This window comes from Nycticebus coucang, chromosome 2 (genome assembly GCF_027406575.1).
Source record: "Nycticebus coucang isolate mNycCou1 chromosome 2, mNycCou1.pri, whole genome shotgun sequence".
In the NCBI taxonomy this organism is placed as follows: Eukaryota; Metazoa; Chordata; class Mammalia; order Primates; family Lorisidae; genus Nycticebus; species Nycticebus coucang.
Window position 1 is genome coordinate 64,388,303 of NC_069781.1, and position 19,235 is coordinate 64,407,537.

General features: G+C 39.2%; 1 protein-coding gene across 6 annotated transcripts in view; it reads left to right on the forward strand.

Annotated features, from left to right (window-relative positions):
- The first annotated feature begins 579 nt into the window (after positions 1-579).
- Positions 580-19,235, forward strand: part of NFIB (nuclear factor I B) — a 234,680-nt gene continuing 216,024 nt past the window's right edge. For all 6 annotated transcript variants that reach the window (XM_053572425.1, XM_053572446.1, XM_053572436.1 and 3 more), the window contains exons 1-2: positions 580-1,241; positions 7,249-7,780. In XM_053572425.1, coding sequence (XP_053428400.1) covers positions 1,212-1,241; positions 7,249-7,780 — 562 coding nt within the window. In that variant the 5' untranslated portion in view covers positions 580-1,211. The remainder of the gene's footprint in view (positions 1,242-7,248; positions 7,781-19,235) is intronic.

The following is a 19,235-nucleotide window of genomic DNA, read 5'->3' on the forward strand; positions in this document are numbered from 1 at the left end:
GAGAGGAGGAGGAGGAGGAGGAAGGTGGGGGGCGGGGTGTGTGGAAAGGCTGGTGCAAAAGGAATGCGCGTTTGCAGGAGGAGGAGTAAAGCGATGATTGTGTAATTAAATAATAAAACAATCCTTAAGTCTGATTTGGAGAGAGCTCCAGCGGGGTCTAGAGGGTGGAACCGGTGAATTTTTCAACTTCCAAGTTTTGCAACGAAAGAAAGCGAGAGAGGGAGGGGGAAAAAAAGGGCCCAGAGCAGAAAAGAGAGGAGTTTGGAGCAGAGCAGGAGAGCGGGATTTATCGTTTGGAATTTTTCAGGAGATCGTTTCGATCCCCCTGTGCTCTGAGCAGCGGGAGCAAGACCAGCCTCCTCGCTTGGCCGGGTCAGACGCGGGGCGAGGCGGGCGGGCGGCCGGGCGCGGAGGAGCCGGCGCGGGAGGCGGCTGCTGCAGCCAGGGACCGCGCGCCGCGAGCCTCTTCCGCCCGGGAGATCAGCGCTCGCGCCCCCTCCCTCACCCCGGCCTCTCCCTTCTCCCCCACCCCACCCCGCCCCCACCCGGCCCTCTCCCGCGCGCGCCCCGCCACCCGCGCGCACTCGCTCACGCTCCCCCTAGCTCACACACATGGTCGGCTCGCAGCAAAGTTTCGCCTGCGATCGCCACTCCAGGATCCTGCCGCAGTGCTTGGGGCTGTAACCTTGAACTTTCCCAGCACGGTGACACATTCTCCTCGCTCTCTCTCCCGCCCGCCCGCCCTCCTGCGCCCCCCTCCCCGCCTTTTTTAAAAAAGCATTTCACCACCAACCACCACCCCAATCCAACCCACACCGAACCTTTGCGCACCCCCTATCCCCTAACAACAACAACAACAACTGCAAAACAGAAAACAAATCCCCAAACCTAGGCGAAAAGCAGCCAACACCGGCGGCAGCGGCGGCGGCGGCGGCGGCCTCGGCAAGCACGGCCAGCGCGCTCGGACTGCAAGAGGGTTAAAAGTGTAGATTGGATTTCACCCCGGGAAATCTAGCACGCCGAGTGAACTTGAATCTTTGGCTATTTAAGGAGGACCGGGTTTGTTGTGAAGTTGCGGTGATCCAGCCCAGAGCCCCGACCTGATTGATCGCATCGCGGGGCTCAGATGACTGTAAAATGAATAGATGAAATTCTTGCTTCTTGAAGATTTTCTTGGGCATCTCCGGGAAAGTGCGTTTTAAGGAGAAGTCATGATGTATTCTCCCATCTGTCTCACTCAGGTACATGTCTCGGTCACTTTCGCGAGCTTTCTCTCTGGCTCCAAGTGCCTTTGTTTTGTTTTGTTTCTCTCATCTTGCGGACAATTAACGGCTTTAGTTAACCTCTGCACACCCCAGTCCCTCGGAAAAGTGGCCCGAAGTTGCGGCGGGCTTTTCTGGGCGGCCCGGGAGCCAGAGCGCAGCCCTTCGCCCACAGACACCGCGCGCGCCCGGCCCCGTGCCCTGGGCACTGAGAGCGGGCGCCTGGCCTGGCAAGGCCGCTGGGGGTGGGCAGGGCTGGGGCCCAAAAGTGCGAGACCCTGTGCGGCCCCCTAGTTGCCGCTGCGGTGTGGCACCCCTATCCGGGGTGCCTGCCACCCGTCTCCGCAGCTCGTGTGCTGAGGCGGACTGGGGCTTTTCTGGACTTTAGGGGGATTGAGCTCTTAAAAACAGCCGGCGAACTTGGACTAGAGGACTGCAGCAGGGGTCTGTGTGGGCGCCTCTGGACTCCGCTGCAGGCTGTGGGCGGGCGACAGAGTGAGTCGGAGGTTGTGGTCCGGAGCCCATTCCTTTGCATTATTTGGGGATCTGAAACCCTGGTCCACAGCAACCTGCCGCACTTTGGGGTTCCCAGTGACTGGTACCACAAAGGCGGTCTTTACGTTGACGCGAGTTAGTTGGTCGCGGTGAATGTTAAGGAGTTTCAGGACATGTTCATTTTGTGGAGACCTGTTCATTTGACGATATTTGGGCGTAGCTCGTAAGGCGTTAAGCAATGCTGGAAAAGTAAGGTCGTTTTTTTTTTACACTTTAAAAATTGCCCTAAGATCACAGGAACAATGTTATGAAATAAAACACTGGCTTTATACTTTTTTTTTTAAAAAAAAAAGTCTGTATCATTTATACCAAACAATTAAATGGAAAAGTGGTGAGATCGAGCGGACTTACCTGTGGTCAGTTTTCATCTCTTGCTAGCTAACGAACCAATTTAGGAACTAACTAAATATCTTAGCTCACAATTGTTATGTGAAGCAGTATTTTAAACCTCTAAAGGTGTGGAACAGTTTACTTCGGGCTTTTAAGAGGTGGTGTCATGATTGGTAATTGATAACCATTTTCTGTGACATTGACATAAAAACTAATCATTTAAAGAAGTGTCCGCTACTCTTGGGCGTGTTAAAAAGATTTTTAAATCTAATATCACGATGATGCATTTTTCTAATAGACAAATAATTAAGATTTCAATTGTATGACAATTAGAAGCCATTGTGATTCAAAAGGACTCAGGCATTCATAAATTGTGAATGAAGATGAAAACAATGATAAGGCTTATTCAGTGATTGGATACAGTCCTGTAGCTTTTTGGCTGACACATTTTTTATTGTTTATATTTTGTTTGGCATCTGAGTATGATTAACTTAGATATGGCTATTTTCAGCAAGTAAACATGCACTTTAATTTAACAAAACTGGGAAAATGAGTTGCTGAGCTATTTGTATTTTAAAAGCCATGACTGGTAATATCCAATAAACATGGTGACACTGTTTCAGGTATAAAGAATTGCCTTTAGTTGTAAAAGTTAACTTTAATGTTATTAATCAGCTAGATATATTTTTCTCTCTTTCTGGTAAACCATATCTATTTGATATTGTTTTTACACTGGGATCAAATAAAACAAATTGAAGTGAGATTTTCACTTACAAAGTACTTATTTTTACCTGTAAAGAACTGAAGCATTGTGCATTTTTCAGTATTGATATTTCTAGCTTCAACTTTTCAGAAACATTGCTAGTGATCGATTACATTGCATTTTTAGTCTCCTCTACATGTGGACTTAAAAGTAACTAGTTTTATCTTAATTTGTATAAATTAGAAATAATATTGCAGCATTGAGACATATGGAATGTTAGGCGCATACACAGCATAATCATTCAGTTATCACATTAATGTTCTAGGGTGCATATTTAGCAACGCTAATTCATGATGACTAGCCTTCTCCACTATGTTAATAATATAAATCTAGGTTCATGCATTAAAACTGTTTGGGGCTTTAAGGCCTATGCTAGAAAAGAATTTTCACTTCACTAATCTCTGTGTGACTTTATAGGTATTGTGGGTGTTGAGCCAGTAAAGACACACTCACAGTGTTACTTTTGTATCAGATCAGTTGTTAAGTTTTGTATCATAAGAAACAAATAGCTATAGCAAAACATCTTCGGGACTGGTAAATACAAAACAGAGTAACATTTTTAATTGGTTGAAAACTTAATAGAAGTATGTCAGTTGTTGTAATAAGGTACCTATGTTGTAGAAGGAAGCTACCCTTAAGGTTGATATTTACCAAAATGGTATGCTACGATATCAGTACAAAATTACATAAATCAGTATTTATACATCAGTATATAACAAATGTAAAAAGTAAGTTAAAAACTATCCTATATGGTTTTAAATTTATTTAAAAATAATGTAAATTCTTAGTAACAGAACTTTCAACTGGCGTGATGGCATGGAATTTTTTTTTCTTATGTTGTCTTTTAAGTTCTTTAGGTACATTCCTCCCTTAGTTTATTATTATATAGCAATGCTCCAAGAACACCTGGTATTTACTCTTCCATCTCTATGTTGGTCTGCTTATCTATCCCTTTAATGGAAACCATTGTTTCATGAAGAAAAAATAAATATGCCTAGTGGAATTAAGATTCATTACTTTTATATTTGAAATATATAAGTATATTCAAATATATTTGTAAGTTGGCTATGTACTTTGTCAATTTAGTTCAACTAAGGAAGTTTAAAAAGAGAAAGAATTACTGAACAGCAGAGCATTTTAATAAAAATTGTGAAAGAGCAAGTTTGCATATTACTGTAGTATAGATCTGTTCGATTTTAAATCACTTATCTATTTTGCTTTCTTAAAAAAAACATAGTTCTCACAGTTGTTTACTGTGATCACGGTAATCCACTAGTTAGAACATTTGAATACTTTTTTGTTCGTTTGGATGAGGACACTTGTCCTCCATATTCATGTTACCCATAGTCTTTAAGAATGTATTATTCCATAGCATTCGAAAACAGTCATACTTGGGAAATAAATGGCATTTAGGCATGTTAATGCAGAAATGTGTGTGACTTACAGCAGATCGCAACTTATAATTATATTGGGGGCATATGTCTCCTGGTCAAGCAAATTTTTCACTTAAAGGAATTTACATAATAGTGGGGACCTAAAAGATAGTAATAAGACAAATTGGTGCCTGGGAAAGTTTGATACTTTTATTTATCAATTTAAAAAATATATGTTTTAAGACAATATTTGGCAGCATTGCCAGTGACCTCAAGGCAACCTTTGAAATCTGTGTTTTGTGTGCATTTGCTAAAAATTTCCAAATCCATCCTTCAAATTTGCATTTCAATTGTTTAAAATTATTTTTTACAATTTTGGGATTTTTTTGCACAATAGATGATGTTTATGTTCAAATATTAGGAGTCAAACAAATGTTTGATGTTTGATGTCTTTATAAGAAAATGAAATGTCACTGAACATAGTACTTAAGGACATAAATACTTAAGTGTTTCCCCATTGCTCAATATCTGTTAAAATAATACTGTATTTTTAAGAGGATGGCAAGGGTAAAATGAGACGGAGTCCATCCCATCCTCACCCTATGTACTCTTTACATTCTCAAGTTTTTAGTTTATGACTGCATATGTGAATGTCATCAATAAATCATAGCAAAAGTCAGATTATAGGAAGTGAGTTCCTCAAGCACATTTAAGTCCACATTTCCTTGAGTAGGCTTTCCTTTTGCATATATTTCTAAAGGGGGTAACCAAAGTTTTTGTAGTTACAGTGGAAGCTAAAAGCATGGCATCAGAAAGTGTATGGAGATAGGGAGGTCTTATCATGGGCTGTGGTTGCTGTGAGCAGGGCTGCCTTCCCACACAAAGAACAGATTGTGGTTTAACTCTTTCCATGGCCTAGTTTAATGTGCTCGCATAGTAACTGAATTGTTCAAATCTCTGCTGGAAACTACTGATCGGTTTAATGATTTCCTCTATGGCATTTGGTTATGCCTCATGCTGTGATGTAATCATCTGCATTCTGGTTTGTTATAAAATTTTGATTCATACTTATTCTGCTGCAGGAACATTTTATAGTGATATATTAGAACACTTGATAACTATGTTATTGATTGGATGGGACATGCACCTTTTCTGTATCTGAAATGCATACTGCTAACATGTCATAGCTTTTAGCATGAAAACTTGGAATTTCATCTTAAAAATGCATTCAGAGCTCTATGGAATATTTTGAACACTTTGCAGAGAGTCATTAGTTGTACTTTCATCATCTCTACCTAATGGAATTAATCAGTCTGGTACTTAAATAGAATTTATTCCACATAGTTCAGGGTAACTAACACTGAGTATGTAAATACTAACTTGTGATACAATCTGTTAGAGAAAGTTATTTTGTGGTTGGGATGACAGTATAGTTGATGTGGTTATTAAAGCGGTCCAGCAGAAGTTTTCATTCGACTGAGAACTTGGTTTATTGCATACACACAGTATGCGTGCCCAGGACTTTAGTCCCGTCTCTGAACGGTAATAGGCCTAAGCTTGTAAGGCAGCATTTACCTAAGTCAGGAAGTAATGAAACATTGACTGCATTTGGAAGTGACTTGAAATGTCTGTAGGTAAAGATTATCTGCCCTTTCTCATTGCCCCTCCCTTTAAAAGAGGCTTGGGATGAAACAGGCAGGAAAAATACAGAAGCCTAACGGTAAACCACTTAATTCAAAAGACGGGCACTGTATAATCCTCACATGTGTGGATTCGTAAGCACATGCAAGTGTGCACTCACACCTCTGTCCGAGAACTCATCTACATGGGAAACCAATTGTATGGGATTCCACAAAAGCAGTAACTGACCACCAGTACACTCCTGGTGTCACCCTGCCACAGCAAGCAGAGACACAAAGAATGTAAAGTTGGTGCCAAGTTGCCATTTTTCATTGTTCACCTCAGATTGATTTTTAAGGGGTTTAGAATAATTGCCACACTCATGTGATCAGTTAATAAATTAACTGACTCCGTGGGGCTTCATATTCTGTAGGGAAGCTGCTGAAAGAACGTTCACATAATTTTTAATTTTCAACTTTGAAAACTTTTATTTAAAAATGCAAGAGTGTCTGTTTGTGAGAGAGCAAGAGAGAGAGAGAACTGGGAGCTGGTGTTGGTGGTGCAGAGGGAGAGCGCGGCGTTCAAAGTCTGTAAACCTTCTGCTCAGGACACTGATACAACAAGCTGTGTCCTTTGCCCACTTTCCCTCACTGTACACCGGTTTCTCTAGTTACCACTCTTGGAATGGTGCTGTCTCAGTGTTGGAATGTTAGGCGTTTGATAAGAAAATGGATCAAGTTTAGTGGCGCATGCTCTTTGTGCCACCAGCAGCCTCTTGCTGAGAGCATGCTCCAAAAGCGGGAACTGTGTGGCATTGCACTGAGCATCTATATGCTTTGTGTTTCTGTGCCACAGAGAAGAGAAATGAACTGTGGCATCGCTCCTGCCTTCTGAACAGCTCTGCTTCGGTTAAAAAAAAAAAAAAACAAAAAAAAAAACCTCACTGTGTTCTTTGTAAAATGGTACTGCATAGTGTTAGTTGGTCAATTAAATATTTAAGTATTAGGTGCCAAGCACCTTGGTTGCATATGTTTTAAAGAATGTAGAATGCAAGGGGTTGGGGCGGCACTGAGGGCGGATGGGGCCGGAGTATACATACAGAACATAAACCTTATTTTCTTTGCAGGAGAGAGAATTGACCTGTCAATTTTGGTGGAAAGGGGGCAGCTTGGCATACTTTATTTTCTTGTCCTGCTCTTTTGATAATTTTAAATAAGAATGCTGTTTCTATATATAACTTTTTTGTTGTTGTTGTGAATTGGAAATGGATCATGGTCTTATTTTTTGAGCTTTTAAAAATTAAACTGACTATGCACATCTTCTCCCTCCCCCCTATCTTCCGCAGGATGAATTTCACCCATTCATCGAGGCACTTCTTCCACATGTCCGTGCAATCGCCTACACTTGGTTCAACCTGCAAGCTCGAAAACGCAAGTACTTTAAAAAGCACGAGAAGCGAATGTCAAAGGACGAAGAAAGAGCAGTCAAAGATGAGCTTCTCAGCGAAAAGCCTGAAATCAAACAGAAATGGGCATCCAGGCTCCTGGCCAAACTACGCAAAGATATTCGCCAGGAGTATCGAGAGGACTTTGTGCTCACCGTGACTGGCAAGAAGCACCCGTGCTGTGTCTTATCCAATCCCGACCAGAAGGGTAAGATTAGGAGAATCGACTGCCTGCGACAGGCAGACAAAGTCTGGCGTCTGGATCTAGTCATGGTGATCCTGTTCAAAGGCATCCCCTTGGAAAGTACCGATGGAGAGCGGCTCATGAAATCCCCACATTGCACAAACCCAGCACTTTGTGTCCAGCCACATCATATCACAGTATCAGTTAAGGAGCTTGATTTGTTTTTGGCATACTACGTGCAGGAGCAAGGTAGGAGCAGATTGTTCTTTCTTCTAGCACGGCAAACACTGCCCACAAACCTCTGTGTGGGGGATATCTGGCTTGACTTGGGTTAGATGGTCCTGGAGGCCCCTAGATCCTCTTCACCCTCTCTGAGCAGTGCTGTGCCCATTTTCACTCACATGTCCGCTGCCATGTGTGAGCCATGTAAATAGATACAGCTTTTATACCTGAATAGGCTTGGGTATTTATAGGAAAACCACGAAGAGCTGCGTTTTCCAGTGTCTTTGAAATAATATACTTGTTCAAAGACAGAGTAGAGTCTAAAACTATAGTTTATTACACTTCACTTTCTGTCCTAGGCTACAATTCTTGCATTTAGTCACCTCTTTCAGATTTGAAGGTGTAACTTTATTTATGAGCAGTCAAATCGCTCTTTAATAATGTTTGTATTAGCCTCTGAACTGATGAGGTAGAAGGACTTTGCTCATGACTCTGGTGCTGGTGCCCTGAACATAGAATTAACATTTGCTACTACAAAATGCTGGAGATAGCCAAGGTCAAAAAGTATCTCTTACATAGACTTAGATTTATTTAATTTTGATATTTCTACTGGTACCTCCTTTTGATTGTGCAATATTACATGCAGATTAAATGGAATTTAGTTCTTGTTTAATTATTTATAATATTTTCCCGAGTGACTCGGGAACACTTAATATTGTTAGTTTGCTTGAATGTAAATTCATAAAACTTACCGAGGAGGAAAGTTGCAGCTCTCCTTACAGAACAAAAACAGAAAGTAGACTGGTTATACTGGTTTAAAATAAATCTCAAAAAGAATGCAGAAACCACATACTATGCCTATTATTTTAAAAAGGTGATAAATAGAGTGGTATAAATGTTGTATGAATAATTGAAAATAGGCAATATTGCTGAGTATTTGAGTAAATGAAATGTGTTTATTATTTTTATTTTTCTTAATGTATTTTCCTTAAGTAGGTGAGAATTTCTTTTCTTCAAATAAATGTGTCAGGATATAGATGTCCTTATATTAGCAACAGTCCATAGTAAAACATCATTTCAAAAAGCAACATACCAAAACTGGGCTGAAGTTTGAGCTGCCGCAGATGGTGGGTCATTTCCGGACTTGGCCTGGTAGGAGGGAAAATGTCCTGCAGATAGCCAGGTGGCAGACGGTTATTTGATGTTCGTTATATAAATGTAGGATTTAATAAATTGTAATGAACTTTACCATTCAAAGAAAAAATCAAAATTAGTCTTTCAACTCAGAAATCTGGGTACTTATCATGTGCTTTTTTTGTCTTGGTATCTTTTGGATGTAGTTTTAGAGATATGCTTAAATGTCATTTTATAATTTCCAGCCTGATTTTAAATAATGATGTTGGACATCACATGCTTGGAAATATTACATTTTCTTTTAAAAAATGAGACATTGCATTTACTATTTCCACACATTTAAGAATTAGTATCCAAATAATGAGAGTTTAAGAAAAATATATTTTCATCCTGTGTGTCCTAAAATGAAAGCTCATTAACACATGACACTTAATTTGATCGACAGCTGTCCAGGAGGTGACATTTTAAGGTGGGCTCTATACATGTGTAGCGTTGACTGTAAATGTGTTGTAACTGTGTTGTGAAAGTCAAGGCTGGAAGTAAAGTTTTTAAGAGTGAGTCATGTAACTTTTCAAGTGCAGAGAGGGAAGATTTGCAGCCACCTTTCTGCCGCTCACATTTTAACTCCCTTGAAGGCTAGTTTTTGAGGTGTGCATGCAGACACATTCACTCCTGCGGCAGGCCGCCAAGTCGCTTAGTTTTGGTGAACTGACAATAAAAAACAGAATGTGTCCTTTGGATTTGTGAAGATAGATTGTGAAAAGCTTAAATGCCTTCTGCGTTGCCCTATCGGTCATGATAATTATAAAGTTTTAGGCAACTCTCAGAGACCGTATTTTCAGATAAAACATTGACTTTGTTGTTGTTTGTACAGTTTCTATTGTAAGCACCTATCATCATTTTAACCCGCCCGTCTAATTTGTATCCTTTGATACCTGCCAGTGTTTCATCTTCTCCTAACATCTGTTGATTCTTTCTTTTAAAAAGTCAAATCAAGATACTTTTGTGTTTTCTCTTTTTTGAAATTTATATAGTTTTCTTTGTCTAGTGTAGGTTCATTATGACATTTTGCAGTGCGATTGATCAAAGAAGGCAGTTTTAAAAGATAAGTCTGTGGTCAATGAGGGCTGCCTATCTCACATCACGACTTTCATTTCTCCTCTAAGTACATGATAATCCACGGAAGTCTATTTTATTTCTCAGGTAAAGAAAGACATGAAAGAAAAATCAGAAAAAAGAAATGTAATATTTGCAACAGAACGAGCAACAAATTTACCTTTTCTCCCTTTTCTTCCCTTTCTCTCCACTTCTAAATGACAAGGAGAAAAAAACATGAAAAAGAACAGGGAGAATGCCAAAGATGGTTGCCACTGGCATCAGGATTGGCATCAGACCCTCTTTGTTTAGCTCAGGATGCCTGTGATTTGTTAGTTGGCATCCGCATTGCAGTGTGGAGTGATGTTACAATATATTGACAATTTCCAGATCTAGAAATGTCAATAGTCCTCTTGGTTATTTATACAAGATCACAGACTGCATCTCTTCTGGAGGATGCAATAAAGACCAACAAATAATAAAGGTCCATTGTTGACCAACTTTCTATGCTTTTCTTTTTCCCTCTTTCTCTTTTGGTTCAACCCACACTTTTTTTTTTTTCCTTCTCATGCCAAGCAGCCTCATCTTTTCTGAAATGTGGGAAGAGTTGCTAGAGCTTTGACACAAACTGTAGTGCCACACATGCATCCGATATGGTTTTGGGAAACATTTATGCATTTTGAAATCATTTTTGATATATAGTTCATGAGACTTTTGTATCCCATGGCCACCAGGCAGTATTTTCTTTAAAGGTAAATCTCTTTGTTAGTCAGCTCCTTTTATGCATATAGTCTGGTTGACCGCAATTTAATGTATTTTAATATTTCTTTACATTAGCAAAAGGTCATGTTCAACACAGTTGTTTATAAAATTATCTGCTCTCCTCCACTCTTCCTAAAATGTACACATCATTTGTGACTGAGTTTAAATCCATAAAATCATTTGACGTTATTGATTCAGAGGGCTGCGCTTCGGCTGTTTCGTTGCTACAAGAACCGCCATTTTGTTTGTGAAGTGCCAGGCGAGGGGGAAAAAAAAGGCAGACACTGTTTGATGCCAATAATGGTTGCCAGTGGCACCGAGGTTGGCATCAGACCCTCTTTGTCTAGTTGCTGAATGCCTTTGATTCGTTGGTTGGCATCCGCATTGCAGTGGGCACACTGGAAAGTTTTTGACAAGCCCTGAATGAAAGCTGCTTGCTTGTTTGCTGCAGCAAACCTTAGTTAATATAAAACCTTTTCTTTTTTTTTAGGGTTGTTTTAAACGAAAAGATTGTGACAGATAAGGAAAAAATTAGCTCCAAAGTGGTCTCCATTTCCCCAAAGATATTAAAGATGCCCAGTGATTCTTGGGCAGGTGGTACCTATTCCCCATATTGTCTTTGTTATTGCATTTATGAAAGCAAAACAAAACAAAGCAAAACAACAACCAGGCAAGCTTTGCACAACACACCTTCCTGAGACTCAAGTGTCCTATAGGCTGCAGGGTGTACTGTGACAACTGTGTAGGAGACAAACGGAATACAGTGCTATGTCAGCGTTCATTATGACTGTTGCATTCAGTATGTCACTGCTGATTTCTCATGCAATTTCTAGTTTCTTCAGTTTCCACACTTCCACATTTTATAGTAACAAGTTGAGGGGACCTCACTTTTCTCTCTCGTTAGTAATGTGTAACAGGGTAAATGTTAAAGAGAGAGAGAAACCCTTAAAGAGGAAACCTATGTGCTGAGGTGTGATATAAATCAGTCATTTCAGAATTTCTCAATTCTGGAAATGTTGCCAAATTCTCAGCACACAATGGTGTGCACTGGGAAAACCAACCAAAAGGCTAAAATAATTTTGGTTGAAGTTTTCCTAGATAGTTAGCATTAAGATTGCTTTCCAGTTAACCACCGTTATCTCGTTAATTAATAAGAAGGATTAGCAGTTCTACCCAAAGGGCTGCACAGAAGGAAGTCTGGCCTATGGGAGGCCTTGAGTGGCCAGACTGTGTCCTGTCTGAGGGAGAAAAAGGCAGGGGGTGGCGATGGGGGATGACTGGGCTTTCTCTGAGGCAAGCAAGGGTTTTAGAGAAAGAGAGAGGTCACAATAACCAAGAAGTTTAAAGATCTCAAGAGATAGTAACTGATGTCCTGAATTTAACAGATCAGAGTTTAAACTAAGTTAGCCTGACTGATTTTTGGCCTGTACTTTGCCCTCTTATAAAACATGCTTTGGAGTGCGAATGAGAGTCTAGAAATCTCATTGCTCTCATGCAAAAGTCGTTTCCTTTAGCCTCATTGAACCCTTAAAAATTGTGGCCCATTGTTGGAGGGCAACCTTTGTTGCTTTGTTGTTAAATGTTATAATAACTGAAGTACAACTTGACGTTGTGAAAAATGTGACGTTTATAGGGGAAGCTCTAATTGTTATTATTGTTTTTGAAATAGAAGCCTTCCTGGTTGTCTCATATCGTTAGTGAGGAAGCAAATGCTGAAAATTATTTCCCTCCTTCAGTTATCGAGTTTCAGAATCCTTCTGGGTAACAATTATTTCTTTATGAAAAGCTTAAGTAGATAATTGTTTGCAAGTTGACAGTGTATTTAACATTTAAATAAATTTCACTTCATTTGCAGGTATTTCTCATTATGGGACAAAAAAAAGCAGCAAGCTTTCATAATTTATTAAAATGAAGCTGCTCTCTAGGATGATTTGGTGTGCATTGTGAAATGCTCTGAGAGCAAGAAGTTTGTGTGCAGGAGAAGTAGTGGATATGCATGCTTGATTTAGGGGAACATTGCTAAGTTTTCCCATCTCGCATCCTGTCCTTGACTGAACTCATGAACTCTAGCGCACGTTTGTTTGCATTCTAGCTCGTACACAATTCACAAGATAAAAAAGGGCTCTTTTTGGCATGTCTTGCTTCTAGACTTAATGAGACCTTTGTGGGAACATATATTGTAAGATAAGATACTTAGCAATTTTCTCAATGATAAAAGGAAAACAAAGTCTCAGGGACCTCATCCTCTATGCCACGAGGTCTCTGCCACAAGGTAGCTTTGCCAGACAACTGAAGAGTTAAACTCTGAGGGCCTAGTTACCAGCTGGGGAAGCTTGGCATCTGTGTTCTGATATGGCAAACGAAGCTCTTGCATTGCTGTTAATATGATCTCATTTTTTCAAAGGGAAAGGGGGAGGAAAGGAGGGTAAGGGGAGGGGCGTTGAGAGAACGCTCATTTGTTATATCAATTATAGTTTCCAAATATTTAAAAAAAAAAATATATATATATAGTACCCACTTTCTGGAGGCAGCAGAGGTTGATCAAAAAGCCTACTGACTACATTAGACATGCTTCCTCATATACATGGCACTGCAAATATTGTAATAAAGATATTTAATTTGTTTATGAGTTTGAATTTGCAGATTTAGTGCACTATATCTCTTGTGTGGTAAAATAATTCCAAATAACTTCATATGTATAAGAATCAAAATAATTGTCACTGTTCAGGAATCATGATAATGTGGAGGGACTGTGCATTGCTAAGACAGGACATGATAACTGAACCGGCTGAAGGTGACGTCCAACTGTGTCTGTCAGGGTGTGTGCCTGGGAACTTAGAGGTGGGAGAGCCACTTACAGAGGTCACCTATCGCCCTGACCTTAGTTCCTTAAAGTTTCCGTTTTCTAAAGTGGTCCATAAGAAACACACCCAAACATAAAGGTAATATAGATTTGTAATAGATTTGGTAGGACTTTTGCCATTTCCTTGCTTATTTTTCCCTAAATTTGGAATTTAGGGGGGAGTTGCGAGAAAGTTAAAATTCAAATCCTCCATTAATTTTTTTCCTTTTGAATTTGGCACTATACTTTGAAAAGAATCCAACTTGGTAAGGTCTTTCTCCTCATAAGCTTTGATTCTGCTAAATTAAACTGAAAAACTAACGCAGTAGGTTAAGAAATTCCGTGTGTTCTCTGTCACTCATACCCTTGCTGGCTCTGCTGACCAATTAGAATTTCAGCACCTAAAGAGGGAGGGACCCAAGGGAAGGCTGAGTCAGAATTCTCTGGAATTCTCAAAAATTGAGAAAAGTTAGTTTTTGTTTCTGCCACCACTCTGACTTACAGACAAAGAAATTATTCTTGCTTTGTTTAAAGCTTCAGGTTTGCAGAGAGTGGAAATAGCCTATGAAACACTCATTAAATATCCGAAAATTATGGGCAAAAGCAAAGGTGATCCCTTGCTCTGAAACTAGCTTTTGAGTAAATGTTTCTCTGTAGTTTGTGAAAGAACAGCATTTTCCCTGTTGAAGTTGATGAAAATAGAACTTAACAACACTCAAGAATTGTTTTTCTGTGTATATGCTAAGGCAGGGTGCGTGATTCGCCAACATAATGTTCAAAGCAGGTTTTCCAACTTTCCCCTCTCCATCCTTGTGGAGGAGGAATAATTTTAGAAATCTCAAGGACTAGTGGTTATGCGATCGGAAACTTGAGTTATTACGGCCGCATGCCTCAGGGCAGGCATAGCAAGAGGAGACGCTTCCTCTCCATCAGTCTCACTTCTCTGTGGCAATGTGGTATGTCATCTCATTTTAAAATAAATCCTTACGTCCCTAAACTCTAATTATGTGATGTGGTTAATTTAACTGAATGCAGTTGTTAGGATTTGGCATGGAGAATAAATCATTAAACTGCAGAGAACTTGTGAAAACTAAGTGTGTGTAGTGAAGAGTGAGTCTGCAGAATTAGCTTGTATTAGACTGAACATTACAGGATGTAAAACTAATGGGACTGGAATAGTTGGGCTTTTTGGTTGTCATATTATTCAGAAAATTGGAAGAAATGGCTACCAATTAACCAATGAGGTGGAAAGACCTTTAGGCTGAATTGAAGGCCACACATAAAAAAAGTCCTCAAAGTTTAAATGAAGCGATGTTCTAAAATGGGAAAGTTAGCTACACTTATGTGCATAAATATATTATTTATAACAAGACATTTAGATATAGGTGTTCTTTCTTTATGGTGATAGTTTACGCAGACAGCATTAATGAATCACAGACAAATTATAGAACTCTGAAAAAGGGCTATGTAATTGCCAGTATGGGGTGAGAGATAAAGTAACTTTACTATCAAAACTTGCCGGGAGATTGTAGATTTTTAGAATCCCATTTTAAAGCAGCTCAGAGCATGTAGAAAGTTATTAATGAAGCACAAATCAGTTGAACATAGAATTTGTTTGAACAAACCAATTAGAATAGAATTTGTTTAAGGATTGCCTTCAAGAGAATAATTCTTTAACACTATCTGCAGTTTTAAAATTCTAGTTAGCTTTAACTCCTTTCTCAGAATAGGAAATTTAATAAATGGTTTTCATTGAATTTTGAAATACATAATGTATGTTATGAAAGTATTAATACATAAAAGCATCAATTAATATTGACTGACACTGGTATATATTCTGATACTGAATGAAGGTGAAGATTCTTTTAAAAATCCTGTTTTTCCATCCTGTTAATGAAAAAAAAATACATGGAGAAATATATTGGTGTTAATAAGGGATGGTGGAGTTTAGGACAAAAATCTAATCAAGAGCACAGATGTTAAAAAAAGTTGTTTGAAACAGGGTGAATTCTGTAATTCACGTGAGTAGGGGATGACATTTATGCCTATGTTAATAACATGAGTATGTCAATATGAAGTCTATACCCCTCTATTAGTGAACTCTAAAGTGTGAAAATGTTCCTGCTTGGGACAACTTGTATTTTATTATTCTGACATCTGCAGTTTCTGGATGGATTACCTTAAATTTGCTATGCTATGTTAAAAGCCTTGTTTTATGAGGTCGGTCTCAGCTTCTGGCCTTGGTGTCAGGAACCCTGCTACGTGATGCAACTTGCCTTGTTAGGTTTAATTGACCAAAGCTGATGTGTTAAAACAATTCATTTGCGCTGTAACTTATGCCCAGGCTAAGTTGCTACCTGAATCCCTTGACCTTGACTTGTTTGGGTCATGAAATGGCTGCAAGCTGTTTGACCTTTCTATTGTGCGGTAATGTCACTGCTTCCTCTTATTCTTTTATGGTAATAGCTGACAAAAAAGCCCCAGCCCTTAGTTTACACACCAGCGGATTCGAGGCTCCCGCTGCAGCAGCCGCATCTTCTGTTTGATATGGTCTGGCTGGAGAAGTGACTTTCTTTTGTTTGCTGACGGTGATGGGGACAAACTTGCAGCTCTCCTTGCTACAAGAGGTGGTGGCTAGTATTCTGGAGTTGGAGGGATTTAGATTGTTTTCTGCTCAGATCTTCAGTTTCTCTGTTTTATGATGATACATTATCACAGTTTCCTTTGCTGCACTCTTCTGAGGTTGACTTTTCAGTTCTTTATATTTACCGTTTCTTTAATAATTACTTTTCAACATTTTCAGCTATTAAACAATTAAACTATTTTATTTTCATAATAGGGGATGAAGGTGGTAAATTGACTAATGGTTTTGGTTACCAATGTGTTAGTCCTCAAATGAATGACTTTTAAACTTACAGTTCTAAATCCTTGTCCAGTCCTGGAAAAGTCTGTATATTAAACATGCAGGATAAAAACAAAGTTTTAACGTATAAGAGTAATGTTATAACTTTGTGAGTATCATTTTATAATTTATGTTATAGTTTTAAGGGAAGCCTATCCTTTGTGACTTAAATAGCTGAATTTCATGACATAGTACGGAACCATTAGTAAACATGAAGATTTTATTTCTAAGGGGACTTCTGCCAGCATGTAAAATTAACTATTTATTCAAATGGATATAAAAATTATTTTTTCAACTCTTCATGGAAATCTCATGTGCAAAAATAGAGACTTTTACCTCCGTTCGTCTCTTCTGAAGCAGTGAAATGATTTTATTTTTAAAATATTGGAGATGCCTTCTAAAATGTTAAAACACAGATTATTTTTATCCTACCAAACTTTTCTTTGCCAGATATGACATTATAGTTCATGATTTTTCTTATATTTGCCAGATTAAATATTTAAAATCCAAGCTGTTACATTTTATTTTTAAATTATTAGAGGGAAAAAGGAAGTTTAAGTTAGAATGTACACGTCCTTACTTGTGTGTTGCGTCCTGTTTATCTGTGTGTGTGGATACACTGACAGATGCGAGACAATGTGCTACCGGCACTGGAGCGTTGGAAAAAAGCACTAGATTTTTGTATTCCCATTGAAAAATTAACTGAAAAATAGCAGGTGAGAGATTTTCCTTTTCTTTCTTTCTTCTTTTCTTCTTTTTTTTGGGGGGTGGGGTGGGGTTGTTGCTTGAAACTCAGTTTTTCTCCAGGAATGTTCACAAGACAAAGGAATTTAAATGCTTTTTCAGAATTAATCATGTTGATAATCCAGTATTTTAAGGGTCAGAGGAGGAAGTGTGAATCAAATGCACTGAATTAGATTTTAGCCAGGAGCCTGGATTTTTTTCTCCTCTCCTGTGGAAAACCAATCTGGAGTAGAAAACATCTCTCTTCCCTTCCTGCTCATTCCGTGTCATCTTCACTGGTAGCACCAGCATGGTTTGGTGGGGTCCATGGGTGAAGAGGGACTGCGTTCTGAGAACAGCAGCTTTTGAGGATTTAAAAACGTCTGCAGTTCTCTCCAGATGTCTGCCTCAGTTCTTCCATTCAAGGCGTTTTAAAATGATCTCAGCTGTTGAATTAAAGAGGTTAAGTTCCTGGACCACAGGTAACATGTATGGAGGGAAGGGCAGAGAATTGAGATGTGAACTTAGGAAACAGAGAAAGATGGGGCTTAGATTTTGCAGCAGTTATTTGAGAAAGATGACTTATTCTCATAATGAAGAGTAATAACATGCAAGTTATAATGTCCTCTCGTCCTTCCTTTGAATTTTGGATCACTGTTGGAGTTAAGCATATCTCCCTTCTTTTTGCTTTTTTAATTTTTTGTCAAGCACAGAAAGTGTCTCAGTTCAGGCTGCTGTAAGCAAATAGCATAAACTGGTGGCTTACAAACACCGAAGTTTATTTTTCACAGTTCTGGAGGCTGCAAGCCATCATGGTTGGGTTCTGGTGAGGGTCCTCTACCCAGATTGTAGACTGCCGACTTCTCCTTTTATCATCACATGTGGAAAAAAGAGTGAGAGCTCTCTGTGGTCTCTTACTAGGGCACTAATCCCATTTATGAAGGCTCCACTTTTGTGACTTAATTATCTCCCATTGGCTCCACCTCTAAATACCATCACATTAGGGGTTAGGATTCCAGCGTGTGAATTTTGGGGCAACAAAACATCCAGTCAAAAGTACGTGCATAGAATTTGACATTTTGGGTTCTAGTCTTGGCTGTGCCTTTTATCAGCTTTGTGACCTTGGTCTGGTCCCTTACGCATTCCGTGTGCTTTGATTGTCAGTTTTGTGAATTGAGGATTAAAATGCCTTCACAGGGCTATTTTAGTATTAAATGAAGTAATTCACAGGAGTAAAAGCAATAATGTTAATACTAGACATTATTTTTATAATGGCTAGTAGAACCTCCACAGCTGACCACCACCCTACCCTGACCACCTTCTAAAGTTGACCTAATTTTCACAGACTGGGCATGTACCACATGGATGTATCAGTACAGTAGGCCTAGTTCCTTATGTTGAGCACCTTCGTATGTTGACCAGTTGGTTACGGTCCTTTGGGTAGTCAACTTTGAGAGGTTCTTGTGTCTATGAAAGAAGCAGATTTCCATGGAAAGTATTCAATAGTGAAAAGAAGGAATTATTGAATGTCGAAGCAAGGGGTCATCAGTCAGTTTGTCTGTGTCTTAGGTGATACAACAAACCATGGGGAAAATAGAAGTGCTGCTCACCAGGTGTGTATAAATATTTATTAGTGAAAATTCCGACTGGAGGCACATGAAATTACCTATTTGTATTAGTTTAAAAACCTGTTTAAATTAGAATTACTGTATAGTTTCAGAACCCCTTTACCTCAGATGTATTGGAGAATAAATTTTTTGATCAATCTAGGCCTCTTAAAAGGGAAGAAAACAACAATTTTATTAGTGGCTCTCTGAATAAATAACTCAACTTTGGTGTCAAAGGGTGTCTTAGCAAATACTTGTAATTCATAGTACTCCAATAAAAACGTAAAACTTTCATGTAGAAAAAGAAATTAAATTTGGGAAAACCATAGTTATGTTTTAAATTTGAGTGGGCGGAAGTGGTGATGATGTGGCTGGTCTAGATTGGTTCTAAAAAAGAGCACACTGCTGGTTTTAGAC